The 14,056-nt window shown below is 38.9% G+C and overlaps 1 protein-coding gene across 1 annotated transcript in view; it reads right to left on the reverse strand.

Annotated features, from left to right (window-relative positions):
* Positions 1-14,056, reverse strand: part of COL14A1 (collagen type XIV alpha 1 chain) — a 265,739-nt gene that overhangs the window by 49,041 nt on the left and 202,642 nt on the right. The window contains exons 37-40 of the mRNA XM_024129388.3: positions 13,416-13,469; positions 11,705-11,800; positions 10,478-10,531; positions 10,055-10,108 (exon numbers count right to left, since the gene is read on the reverse strand). Coding sequence (XP_023985156.1) covers positions 10,055-10,108; positions 10,478-10,531; positions 11,705-11,800; positions 13,416-13,469 — 258 coding nt within the window. The remainder of the gene's footprint in view (positions 1-10,054; positions 10,109-10,477; positions 10,532-11,704; positions 11,801-13,415; positions 13,470-14,056) is intronic.

Genomic DNA, 14,056 nt, shown 5'->3' on the forward strand with positions numbered 1-14,056 from the left:
ATAACTGATTCACTTTGTTATACAGCAGAAACTAACACACCATTGTAAAACAGTTATACTCCAATAAAGATGTTAAAAACAAATAAATAAATAAATAAAATAAAATAAAATCTACTATTATTTTCTAGATAAAGTTCACATAAGAAAAAAAGGGACTCTGAGCACATAGTCAATCATTTAAGAAGACATTTTTCAAAGGACATCATTTGCTTCCTGCCTTAAAACTCTTCCAGCACTGGAGGGGTGGCAAACACACACCCGTGTGTAAGGCCACACATGACACACGGCCAACACCATGGCCCAGCAGTCAAAAGTGTAGCATTGCTGCAGGAAGCCCTCCCTCACTCTTTTCCAGGCTGTGTCCAGAGAGAAAAAAAAAATCTCAAAAACAAGCAAGGGCAATTTTATTCATAGAGGGAGGCAAGCCATGTCATATTTTCTGAAAAGAAAACTGCATTATTCCAAGGAAGACCTGCAGGAAATAACACATTGACTCCCCTCTCCCAATCATGTTTACAAAGCAATGATCTGAAGGAGTTTACAAAGCAATGATCTGTCAGTGCTCTCCTTCATCGTGGCTCTGGAAGGATGGTCTAGAGAACAGTTTGGAATTCACTTGACTTACAGACAACATGTGCGTATCGTCTGGAAGGGAAGAGGATGAAATGTCGTTCTTATATAGGAGCTAAATTTGGCCGAGAGGCTATTGCTTCTGTGTGATCAAATCAAAAGAAGAGACTACATGTTTGTTCACTCTGTGTTCTTCTACCGAAAGCACATCCTCAGAAGCTGAGACTTCTTTTTTTTTTTTTTGAGGGCAGAAATCATGTCTTATTCACCGTTCCATTCCTAATACCTCCCTAGCACAGGGTTGGCACAAAATAGATACTAATAAAAAGTTAAATTTGAATAAAATTGAGGCACCTGGAAGAAGTGCTCTGGTTATCATGTTGAATAAATAAATATGAATTGCAGGTATAATTAGTCCGGAAAAGCATAGGGTGGGCTGAGGGGAGAGGGGGATGCCAATCTTATCCGTCTTTGCTCTTGAAACCTCCACAAGCCTGGAGGAAAGGGATCGGGAGTTATCTAGCTCAGAAGCTGAAATTTCATTTCAGTGACTAGCTGAGGGGTGGTTTCCTAGAAGCAGACTGGGTTGTTGTGCCTTTGATTTATAGAGGGAGTGTTCTTGGGAGAAAGCTTTTAGGTATGAAGGAGGCAGGAGAGGGCGGGCAAAGAGGTTAGGTTAGAACTGGATTTAGCTAAGACTGGCTTCAGTCTGACCCCATGGGGAGCTCTGGAGTGTGAGTTACACCCCAGAGTTGACCTACCGCAAGGTTTTATATATCCACATCAGTTAGTCATTGACTGGAGCCAAGGTGGCAGTTCCAAGGGTAGTTCTCTGTAGAAGAGGTAACTGTGAGTTGTTAGCAGTCAAACCCACAGCAGCCGGGGGATGGAGTACACCTGCCAGGTAAAGGGGCTCTGACCGGGGCACCAGTAGCATCCATTCCAGTGCATTTTACTCTAGCTCTTTCGTTCATGGAATGTCATGAACGACTGCACATTTTTACATATAATAGTTCAAGAATAAAGGCGTTCCTAAGGGTACTGTGAGTTTCCTGTTTCCCTCATTTCTTTCCCTCATTCCCTCATTCCTGTTTCCTGTTTCCCTCCTTTACTTGCTATACCTGGTTATAATTAAAAGGATGTTAGGCTCAATATTATTTTAGAAACATAATCAAAGCCCTTTTTCCCCCAAATCTCTTCCTAACCCTAAAAAAGTTCACAATTTTATCACATAGTTTTATTTTATAACTTTTGAATCATGCTTTAAATTTATCTTTGAAAGATTTTTTTTACTTGTAAGCCTCACATTTGTCACATTACTGAAACATTACTGTGCTGGGCAAATTTTGCTAGGTTTGGGGTAGACAGTGATGAACAAGACAGTTTCTTTTCAAGGAGGTGTGACGGTTTTGAGAAAAGTCAACAACTGAAAGTAAATGACAATGAGCTCTGATGATGGACTAGAAGATTCCATGGGAACATGCAGGAAGGGCACCTAATCCAGGTGTGGGGTTTCACAGGAGAGGTCGATTTTAAGTCAAGGGACCCAGGATGGTTGGGACACTGCATCACTCTCCCCGCTCAGGTACCACTGCAGCATCCACATTACAGCCCATCCTCACATGCCGGTCAGCTCTTTAGGCAGGGTTCTGGTCCCTTTCCTCACCTCTTCCCTCAGGGTGAGTAACAATGGCGGCAGCTTTTTATATCAAAGCAATGAACTTGGTGAAAAGAAAAACCGTGTAAAATGTCTGCATTTTACATGGCAAAATAATCGGCAAATTCTAGCTTTGTGATTCAGCTTCACTTTAATCAAAGCCCGCTGAATGCTTTTCAGCCCTTAACAGCTAGAAATGGGTTTGCACTTCCCCAAACATTTCTAGATCTATAAATTATCCATTTCATATCAGGAAGCCAATCTCAGTACATGTGTGTTTGCGGATTAAGCACCCTCATAAAAAACAGAAAACTTTAATTAAGCAATGAAGAATGAATATTAGGGGACAGAAGATTAAACAATAAGCATAATGTGAGAATTCACTTAAACAATAAGCATAATGTGAGAATTCACTTAAACAATAAGCATAATGTGAAAATTCACTTAAACAATAAGCATAATGTGAGAATTCACTTAAACCGACACGTTTATTTTTTAAAGCGCATAAAATCAGCCACTTACAAACAGGGGTGTTTTATAACATGAGTAGCTCCAATCATTTTTCCTTTTTGAGATTCCCACCTCAAAATATTAATATGTACCAACAACCCACATTAAAAATAATTTTTGCTATAAAAATTTGAAAGGCTTTTTGTAATTTTTTTGAAAACATTTGGCTCTGAGCAACTTATTAAGTTATGGTTGGCTATGATTTATCAGCAAAAGGAAATCTATCCAAAATGTGTTTTCAAAAATCACTGATGTTTGAATAAATACTAAATTTAACCATGGTTGAAGTTAGCAAAGTGTAATGTTTTACAGACATTTAACTAATTTATTAATTTTCATTTTTTCAGTTTTCTTTTCCATACACTAGAGCAAACACATACACTTTTTTCAGGTGGCAAGCACTTTTTGTAGGCTCTTAAAAAGTTTGTAGTTTCAAGGTACCGTGTCTATGGCATCTAAAGGATGAAACAGATGTGCTCACAAAGTGTGTTGTAACTAAAGTCAGAAGCTAGAATATTTATGTTTATGTAGCTAACAGAAATAGCACTCAGAGCTAGTGACTCAGTTATGATATTCACCATCCATGCCTTCTTTGAAGCCTGCAAGGGTGGACCACGGACACGAACCGTAATTGGCAGTAACACAGCCTATCGTTAAGGTCCTTTGACGGACACCACACTCTCAGGTAGAGTGGGATCTGTAAGCAGCTGGCATCTGATGAGTTTGTTGAAATGGAACAAACTCAAGTGATGAGGACTAAAGACACACTTGAAGAAACTCCATCTGCACAAGTTCAACCCTGAGAGCAACGGCAAGAGACCAGTGTGGCAGTCAGCCATAGGAAATAAGGCTTTACTTGCAACTAAGGATTAAGACCAACCACCAGATTAAGAGGCCAAGGGGTAAAAAGCCACAGACTCTGTAAACACTGGCCCAGGTTAGAGATCCAAGATCAATCCTGAGTGTGATACTATGTTGAGTCACACTGGGGAATTTTCAGTTTCTCTCTCTCTCTCTCACACACACAATCCTGAGTGTGATACTATGTTGAGTCACACTGGGGAATTTTCAGTTTCTCTCTCTCTCTCACACACACACACACACACACACACACACACAGCACGTATGTGTGTATATATATGTTTATATAAACATATACATTTATTTTATATATGTACACAATACACTATTTTTTAATGTACATATATATTACATATATAAGTTAAATGTATATATAGAAAGATAAACATGTGTATAGTCTTAGTAACCTGCAGTGGTGACTTCAGTGAATTACAACAACAGCAATATTCTACCCAAGAAACTACTTTGACATACAAAGGGCTTAACGTAATCTACTATCCAGTGATTCTAAAACCTAGCTGATTATCAGAATCATTAAGCTTTTTTAAAACTATACATGCCTAAGTCATACCCAAGGCCTTTTGTATCTCAATCTCTGAGGCAGAAGCTCAGGAATCTGCATGTTTAAAAAACAAAACAAAACACAAAACAACAATTTGGTCATTTAAGTTGTGGAACTGCTGGTTTACAAATATAAAAATGTCTCGCCTGACCCCAAGGGACAGCGTTAGAACCAGAGGGCAAGACAGATAGCATTTGTACCCTATGCCCCAACAGAAGCATCTTTAAAGCCAGTAATAACATGATACTAATTCCCTAAGTAACAGTTCTCTCCTCGGATGGGCCACTATCCAAGTAAAAGTAAAAAGTAATCACAGAAACATATTCTTATGTGTGAACAATCAATTTCTACTTCATCAGGAAAGTAACCCAAACTGGGTGCCTTCTGCCCAAATAAATGCTAGGTGAGGTATCTTCAGTGACGGAGTCCTTCTTATTCATATTTTTACTGGAAGAGTTGCCCATATTAACAAAATCCCACTTTACCGTTTAACATAATTTTGTGGAAGGAAAGAGTGCAGTGTTGGAGCCTGAGAGTGGATTAGAATCCTGGCTGCAATGCTTGCTTGCTGTGTGGCATTGTTTGAGTTACTTCAACTTTCTGAGCTTCAGATTCTTTGTCTATATAATGGGGTAACAGTGCCTAGCATTCGTGATTATTCTGAGGATTGGAGAACATAACATTTGTAAAGCACTGCACTTAGTCAAGAATCAACGACAGTGGCCGCTGCTCTTTTTATTAAAAGAATCTGCCAAATCCCAATTGCATATACTGTCATTACTGTGGTTGACTGGGAGAATGTTTTCCTGGGATTTTATAAAAACCCATTTAGATCCATGAAAAGGAAAATCGTATCGTTCTCTCCACTAGCTTTGTGATGATTTCTACATTTCCTCTTCTGGAGGAAGGAAGATACTCAAGGGGATAATTATCATGAATCTTAGTATTTAACAAAACAGTCCTTAGATGAATCTCTCATCACAGCTTGACATTTATGATAGGAATTAAATCCAGATCGTTGACTCAAGTTCCATTTTTCAAGTATATTTTAAGTCCAACTTGCTTTGATGAAGTGGGACATTCATGACAAGTATGGCCTTTGTTTACATCAAACCCACATAAAAAGGAAGCACGTTCCAAGCATCCTTTCAATGTGGACTCCAAGAAAATTAAACAACAAGCCACTTGCTTTTTCTTTAGACTCTTTTCATAGTTCATTAAAATCTTCTAAGGTGCCTTAATAATGTTAAGGACAGGCACTATAAAATATTGCACTGTCCTGACTCATTAGGTCTACACTGAAAATAGTGAATACTTGTATCAGCTAAAGTTGAAATTTTATATACAAATTCTTTATATGAATTAATTCCCACAATAGCTCTATGGAGTCGAATATTATTTTTTCCACTTCACAGATGAGGAAAGTGAGGCTTGGACTTTTTAAGTAACTGGTTCAGTGTCATATGGCTAGGGTTCAAACTGAGGTCTGGCTAACTGTCCAAGTCTCTGATATTTACCACTGGACCATCCTGCTTCTCGTAACCACACAGGTTCAGCAGAATTCATATGTAGAACTTTTTTAACAGTATTTCACCTTTTATAGATGAAAAAGGAAGGCTGTGGTTATGGCATTAAGACAGGAGAGGCAGGGAGCAGTAACTTGGGGGGAAGGAAGCATTCCAACTGCAGTTTACTTGGAATTTTAAAACTAACACCCTTGGTACAAAGGAGGAATTACTACCTTCCAGGTGCCATAACATATATATCTCCTGGTCATTTTTATTTCTTGTCTGTCTGACTTTTTATAAAACCATAGTAAGAATTGGAAAATAAAAATAATTTTTAAAGTTTCTATTTGGAATGCTTGACAGAGAGCTGGTGGTCTTGGATATGAGTGAGCCTCAGAACTAGAAAAGAGGTAGTTTTTCCTTTCTTTTTCAGTTCTTTCTCTCACTGCTTATACTTACCATCCATGTCTTGCCGGTTTTTCCTGGTTTCTCTAAGGAACACCTGGGTGTCTGGGGTGGGGGATGAGATATCCACCCTACATCAGAGGAACCCAAAGATCACAGGGTGGACCCTGAGGTCGGAGACACCAAGAAAAGAAGAGGAAGGAGACAAAAAGGGAGAAGGCAAGATTGACAGTGGAAAAGAAAGACGAGACAAGGATGCTGTTGGCTGCAATGACTCAGAATGAAAACTGATGCCTGAATACATTCGGCTGTTAAATCTGCACTTGCACTGTTACTTTATATGGTGTGGTCCTGCATTACGCTCTGCTGGCTTCCCAGCAAGAGGCTGAGACTGGTTCAGTGAAGAAGTCCAACTTTTGCTGGACTTGCTTATGGCCTGAGGCCCAGGATTGCCTCTACAAGTCAAAGATTTCCCTTGGGAAAAGTCAGAATAAGCTAGAAACATTAGAAAACATGTTTCCTGTTTAAAGAGGAGATGCTTAATCTTTTTTTTTAGTCTCTGCTAAACTCTCCTTCCGTGTAGACTAAATGAATAAGTGACATTGGCACCGGCTCTGGGTAAGGGATGCTAACCTTTCCCTAAGCTAATAGTCAAGGTGATGGTTCTAGCTTTGGGCTATGAATTCTTAACAGTCTATAAGAAAAGACAAAGATTAAAAAGAAAGAATGACCAGTAAGGAACAGCCCCTCACTCCTACAGCACACCTCACTCACCTACTCTCTGCAACTCTCCAAGGCGCTAGAAGCACTGATTGGATATCACCATGCATATTTATCCCAGCTTCCTCCTTCTTTGCCTTGAGTGGTCTTTACTCACTCAAGATCAGAGGAAATGAGGCACAGTAATGGGAAGTGATTTCAGGGCTTGGAGTAAAGAAAAGACAAAATAACCTTGTCTTCCTGATTCCCCAGACAGTTTTCTGGAATTAGTTTCTCAGGCATTTCAGCAGTAAGTTTCATCAGCCAGTGTGTTTGCTCTCAGCCTGTTCTATGCCATGGTTGTTACTGTCATTATTATTACTTATTATTTATTATGATTATTACTACTACTATTATTATTTCCTCTCTGAATGCAACTTTGCCTTTTAGGATAGCCTAAGGCAGAGCAGAAATAATCTTAAGTGTTTGTCCTTAGCTCTCTTGCAGCAACACCCCTCTCCCACAGCCTAACCAGAAAGAAGGAGCTCCATGTCTGAGATCTGTTCCTACCACTATGAAAGCTGGTCCTGGATGTCCAACTGTACAATCCTGCTAAATAATTATCTAATTGTTTTAGACCCTTTACTCTCATTAACACCCCAGATACTTGACTAAACAGGTCAGAGCCTCCTAAGTAACTCTGTTTTCACCCATCTTTCCTCCCAGCTTGACTGTCTCCGATGAAGACCCACTGGTTTTCCTGGCCCGAGGGAAGAGTCATGGTCTTGATTCCACTTCCTCCTTCTATTTCTTCCCGGTAGATGATGTACAAATGGCCTCCTTTAGTTATTGAAAGTCTCTCCTGTTCTGGATATTTTCCTTCTGGAGGTAGTAATGAACAACTCTCTCTAGGCTGAGCACAGAACATGGCACATAGTATGTACTCAATTAAGATATGTGCTCAACTAATATCTTATTAAATAAGATGTTAAGATATTGAAAAGATATTGGGGTGGCCAAAAAGTTTGTTCCCGAACAAAATTTTGGCCAACCCAATATATAAGTGGTCCCTTCCTCAAGCAGGGCAGTCCCTTCCTCACGCTACACAATTCTAGGAGGCACCACTATATTTTATTCTGTGTTAATGGCACCCCTTCAAGTTGTACTCTGGAACAGTATCGCCCTCAAATATCTTTTCTAAAGCTATTGTCACAGGATTTGCACAATCTTTTTTTTAACATGGCCCTATAAAGCAAGAGTATCCTCTGGAAACCAGTTTTAAAAAGCAATTCCATTCCCATCTAAGAATTTTTCAAAATAGGAATTAGAGACACTTGAAAGTTTTACCTCCAGATTGAGTGAGAGAGGGAAATAAAATCCATGTACAGATATATTAACGCTTTATTACACTCTAAGACTTTTTATCCTATAGAATAAAACATGTTTGGAAGAATGGCAAAATATTTATAAAACGTCTGTGTTGGTATATTGGTTTTAAAAGAATTCCAAACCCAAATGATCTAGACACTAATCCAATATGTTTGATTTGGGAGTTCCTTGCCAAGACTAGCCTCTACGCATGGATAAATCAAGTAAATTCACTGAACCAAATCTTTAGAATGGCTGTTTTCAGAGTTTCAGGAATCATGAAGGAATCTAGGTGTGTAACCACACAGGATTTTAGCCTAAGCCCTTTGCCAAAACATATAAATACTTTTAGACACTCCTTCCACATGTACAAGAAACCTACATAAATCTAACTTTTAGAGAATGCCTCTTTTAGATACCTTCACCTGGACATGCTTTACAAACTAATTCCATTTGATAGATAGAGACTAAACTGAGATTTTAAGCAAACGAAAGTTGGATGTGAAACCAAAGAAAAACCCAACATGTAAGGAATTTAAATTCACACACCTACACGCCTATAGAAAAAATGATTTCCTTATTCTTGAGCAGTATAGCTAAAGGCGGCCTTGTTTGAGTAGAGAAGTGTGTCTTCCAGCCAATCGTTTGCTAACCTAGTGGGTTAGTTGTCCCCGGAAATACCAGGGAATGTCACCAAATGTGTTGTCCTTTACTGGATTGGATCTAAGTGGTGGACACTATATATAATTCAGTCTTAAGAGAAACTGTGCGGCTGCCCACATGTCTACATCGGTGTCCTTTTAAGGAAGACCAGCCTCTCTCCCTTGTTGAACATGTAATGACTTCCTATTGCCTTCCTGTTAAAGCTCAAAATCCTTGGTCTGAAAAAAAGAATAGATGGTGTAAGTGAGTTTGTTTTTACCACTTCAGTTTCATCTCTTGACAATCTCTCCATGCCTGTGTGCACACACATGTACACTCATGCACGTACACACACACACACACACACACACACACACATACACACACTGCAGTCTAATCTCCAGCCATACGGAACTAGGTTCAGTAATGGAAATGCCCCACCTTCTCTTCAACTCCACTCCACTCCTTTATATGCCATATATGCTGTCCTCTCTACTTGCAATAGCTTTCCTTTCCTCATGTATCTGGCTGATTTCTATCTCTCAGTTGAAATCCAGCCTGTATGGTGCCCCCTCTGGGAAGCTTTCCCTCACCCTCCAAGTCTGGCTTAGTTATCTATTCTTTGTGCTCCCACAGGGCTCTGTCAATACTCCCATTATAGCATATGTTTTTTATTTGGCTCTGTTTCCCCACAAAAGCTATAAACTCTTTGAGGACAAGAACCTCAAACCTGGCTCAGTGAAGACATGTTGACTAAACAAACTCTAGTTGTTAACTCATCCCTCAACCATGCTTATACTTTCTTTTATTGCTGTCCACTTGAACAGGTTCCAGGAATTGATAACTGACGCATATTAAATAAATGGAGAATATTACAAAGAGTCATAATAACTAAATTCCAATTCATATGATTCTTGATTTCCTATAGGTTTGCTCCTTGAGAATTTGAAACAACTGGAAAATCTGTTAGACCAATGCACACTATTCAGTGCAAACTGTATTCAGGTTATGGGAACATTCAGAAAGACGTGTGATTAATTTGGGAAGGTTTGATGAAAGTTTCTAGGTTTTGAGGAAAGTTATAGACAGGGAAGAATACCAGTTAAGGGAAACAGATGCAGGATCGGTAGAATGCAGATAGATGGGAGGAAAAAATAAAGAAAACAAAAAAAACCCACATGGTTTGCCGTCCTTGCATAGAACTTGCCAACAGCAAGAGTGATTTAGTGAGAAATCTACTGTGCTAACGAGTGATCTTGGGCAAGTCCTTACCCTTTGGCCTGGTGAGCCATCACGTCCTGGTGAACCAACACCTCCTCGGATGCCCTAGATAGAGCAAGGACAGGAAAATGGCAGAGTTATCGAAACCAATTACCCTCTCACCCAGCTTCCCTGAAATAAATCAAGGCCTCCAAACAAACCTGATGGCATAAAGGTGAGGCCTTCCTGACTGAGCATTCAGAACCCAGAAGTTATTCACCAGAAGGGAAAGAAGTGTCCCCCACCAGGGCTCCCCCAGGGGAACATCAGTAGGACTGTAAGAGGGGGCCGAAGTAAATGAATACACGCTAATGGTCCTCAGTGTAGGAGCCACTCATTGCCAAGATCACAACTGACTTCAGAAGCTACAGTCTTCTTTCTTCTTGGCAAAGCTCTAGAGGTGAGAGCAACGGAATAAAAAAATAAAAATAATACCTGTGGGCCAGGAAGTCCAGTCTCTCCTTTCTCTCCTTTTTCACCTGGCATTCCCTGAACAAACAAAAGGACATGGGGTTAAGTTCACATAGGTAAATAGGTAAATTATCAGTCTCTTCTTTTTCTCCACTGACTCTTTTAACATTTCCAACATTAAATTGCTTTCACACTAACATCCAAATACAGCATATTTCACTTTCCACATAAGCTACACCACCTAGGTAAGCATGCCTACAGACCAGAACGTTTATATAGCAGAATAGTTTAAACACAGTGTATACAGTCTGATATGGCTAAGCTCATACTGTAAATATGTGAGGGGAGTCGAATATTTCAGTATTATTTATAGTTTAGATTTTAAAGCTTATATCTCTATATATTTTTGTTTTGTTTTGGCTAGAAATTTATAAGAATGGAAAAGCAAACACAGTACCTGACAAGTAGCAAGCCCTCAACAAATAGTAGTAGTAATAGTGGTAGTAATTATACAAACTGGCATGTTAATGCTTTCTAAGATGTGAAAATAACTCTGGAAAAGAAGACTTCTTAGCTAGGGAGACACAATCATATGCACAGAAAGATTGCTAAAGATGTGCTTAAAAGCATCATGCTTCAAATACTAATGACAGAGACTGGTTTTTATTCCTTAAATCTAGATCTGTCTATTGAGATCACTGAAAATCAGTGAGTGGGATTGAATTTGTTTTCATTGGTACAAACAACTTATACAAAGAAATGTGGCTGTAGAGAGCATCCTGTCTATAATCTAAAACTCAGAGCACCACACTTTGAGGCCTGTCGAGATAAAGATCATAATTAAATGACTTTCATGAAGCTATTTCCACAATTACTACAAATGCAAAATGAATAACTTAAATTTGTATAACATTTGTCACTTTCTAGATTTTATCACACCCCCTAAGGACTTGGTCAAACAAGAAAAAGGGCCATACATGTCAAGCCCTGCTTTCTTTTCTATAGACAAATTATCTGTGGATATACCTACTCCTTAGGCACATATCTGTCTGTAAAAGACCCCCTTCATTGAACAAAAAATTGGCTAATGAATGAAGTCTCAATTATTACTTTCATTTCTCAGTTCTTATTTTTAGGGATTGGAAGAGGCTGAGGATCATTATCAAGGCACAGAAGACAAAAGTTCATTCTACATAACTCATGGAGAAGTGATAACAATAAAACCCATCTGAATGTTTACACACAACTCACCGGCATTCCTTGAATGGACAGACCACTTGGTCCTTGGGGTCCAGGAGGACCCTGAGGTCCTGGAGGGCCTGTTTCACCCCGAGGGCCATCTGGTCCCTGGAAAGCAAGAAGTCATCCCAAAGGTAAGTTAAACCCTCTGGTACCCAGAAATATCTGCTACCCAGATATTTCTACTTACGGCGTTTATAATTTATTTCATTAACTAATTTTTCCTAAGACATAAAACACTCATAGGATAACAAGACACCAAGCCTCGGATGATCCACCTCTCAGACAAAGTGTCATAAGTAAACCAAAAGAGTAAACACACAGTAGTTGCTGCAACTTCATTTATTTATTTTTGCTTACATAAATAGGAACATTGTGCCAATTATGTGAGTAACTAGACGCCCACACTCCACAACAAATCCAAAAGATATAAGTGATACAAGACCACCTTCTTGGTTTGTGAAGGTTCACACCATCCAGCCAAACTATAGTCTCTCCCCCTTCACTACTGTGAACTATCTATCTCTGGGGCACTCCTCTGCGTTTACAGAAGACATTGCCTCCCTTGTAGTGTATAAGAGGTGGAGCCAAGACATCACGTATCTGCCTGAGAAAATGTGTCACAATCTCAAAAAATAAAACAAAGAAAAAAAGAAGATATCTTATGGTCTGAGTTTTGAGCTGCGTAGTACCTGATTAATTATCTTCAGCCTTCTTTCATTGACTTCTCCCCTGTAAGCCTGCCCCCACCCTCCGCATTCGCTCTTACCTTGCTCTACTAGTTTCGAATTTTCTAGTAAAACAAAATTGCAATGTTCTCTTCTCCATGAATAAATACTATGCAAATTTAATAAGTCATCATATTGAAGCAGTAAGTCAAGCAAGACGGTTGGAACGATGATTCGGAGCAACATGGTGAAAATGAGATAGTAAATTATAAAGGGCCTTGAATGTCATGCTAAGGAGGGTGAATTGTATTCTCAAGGCAATCACACAGGACTGCAGGTTTTAAGAGTATGATATGATCCAGTATAACTTTAAAGAAATGAATCTGGGGTCAGATGTGAAAAATCAATCAAAAAATCAAGCCACTGGAGCCAGAAGAACAACTAGAAGATTTGCCAAAAGCCAGGTACAAGATGATGGGGCCTGAACTCAATTAGTGGCTGGGCTTCTGCCATCCCTTAGGGCACCTTTGTGCAAAGTAGAAAAATGTGTGCCTTGACAGGGATAGGCACCAACTTGGTCCACTTAGTTGGTGCCTTTGTACAGTGTACAACTTGAATCACCACATTTGGTGGCCTTAGGCAGTGAGAATGGAAAATAGAGCTGTGTGTATGATTATACAGTACATGGTGGGAGGGGAGAAGGAGGAGGCTAAAACCTGAGAAATTACCTGGAGGACTGCTGCCTAGTTGTGATTCAGTGCTCCCTCGATACATCTTTTTTGCAGATAGAGGAAAAGAAGACTATATGAGCAAGAACTACCTAAGCAACTAAACCACTTGGAACACTGACACTCTGTTTCTGACCCAGAAACCTTTCTTTTCACTTAAGTTACTAAATTTTTTTTGATGAAAAAACACAAGCTTTTAAGAATAAGGGAAAAGGCTTCGACACACTTTCATAAAAACATAAGGAGCTTTAAACTGCAAAGGGTAAATATTACTTAACTCCAAAATTATATTATGGCTAGTGATGTGAGAGGGAGAAAGAACATTACCTTTGGGCCCAGGTCACCTTGTTGGCCCTTTGGTCCTCGGAGTCCTGGACCACCCTGGCAAACAGACGTTAAGTATTAGCACAAAGACAAATCTGAAAGCAATATATTTCGTTCATTTTCCTTAATAATATGGATTATGTAATTCTCATTTTGTATAAAGGCCAACACGTTGTGTAGTGGTGTATGTGCATCATGATCCTGAATGGGAAATCTACCCCCCAGATTCACCTCTTCCTGCTGATGATTACATAATTTGAACAAACTTTCTATACAAAATCCCTTTAAATTTAAAAAAAAAAAAAAAAGCTACAGGACCTTTTAATTGAGTGTGTTAGAGTACAGCTATTAATGATGCAAATAATAAAAATATACTGTTAATCTAAAATCATGCATGTCCTATACCAAGACTTTGAGATTAAATTATTTAATTAAATTGTAAAAAGCACATAAAATAGTAACAATTTAATTTTTATTTACACCATAAAAAGCTAATTAGATTAGTGTTTCTGAAACTTCAGGTATTTGCATTTTCCCCTCAAAATTTTTGTCATATTAATGTACTGCCTGTACTATTATTTAATAGCATTTTCTTTATATACATACATACATATGTACATACATAAATATGTATATATGTATAT

Source organism: Physeter macrocephalus, chromosome 15 (genome assembly GCF_002837175.3).
Source record: "Physeter macrocephalus isolate SW-GA chromosome 15, ASM283717v5, whole genome shotgun sequence".
Classification (NCBI taxonomy): Eukaryota; Metazoa; Chordata; class Mammalia; order Artiodactyla; family Physeteridae; genus Physeter; species Physeter macrocephalus.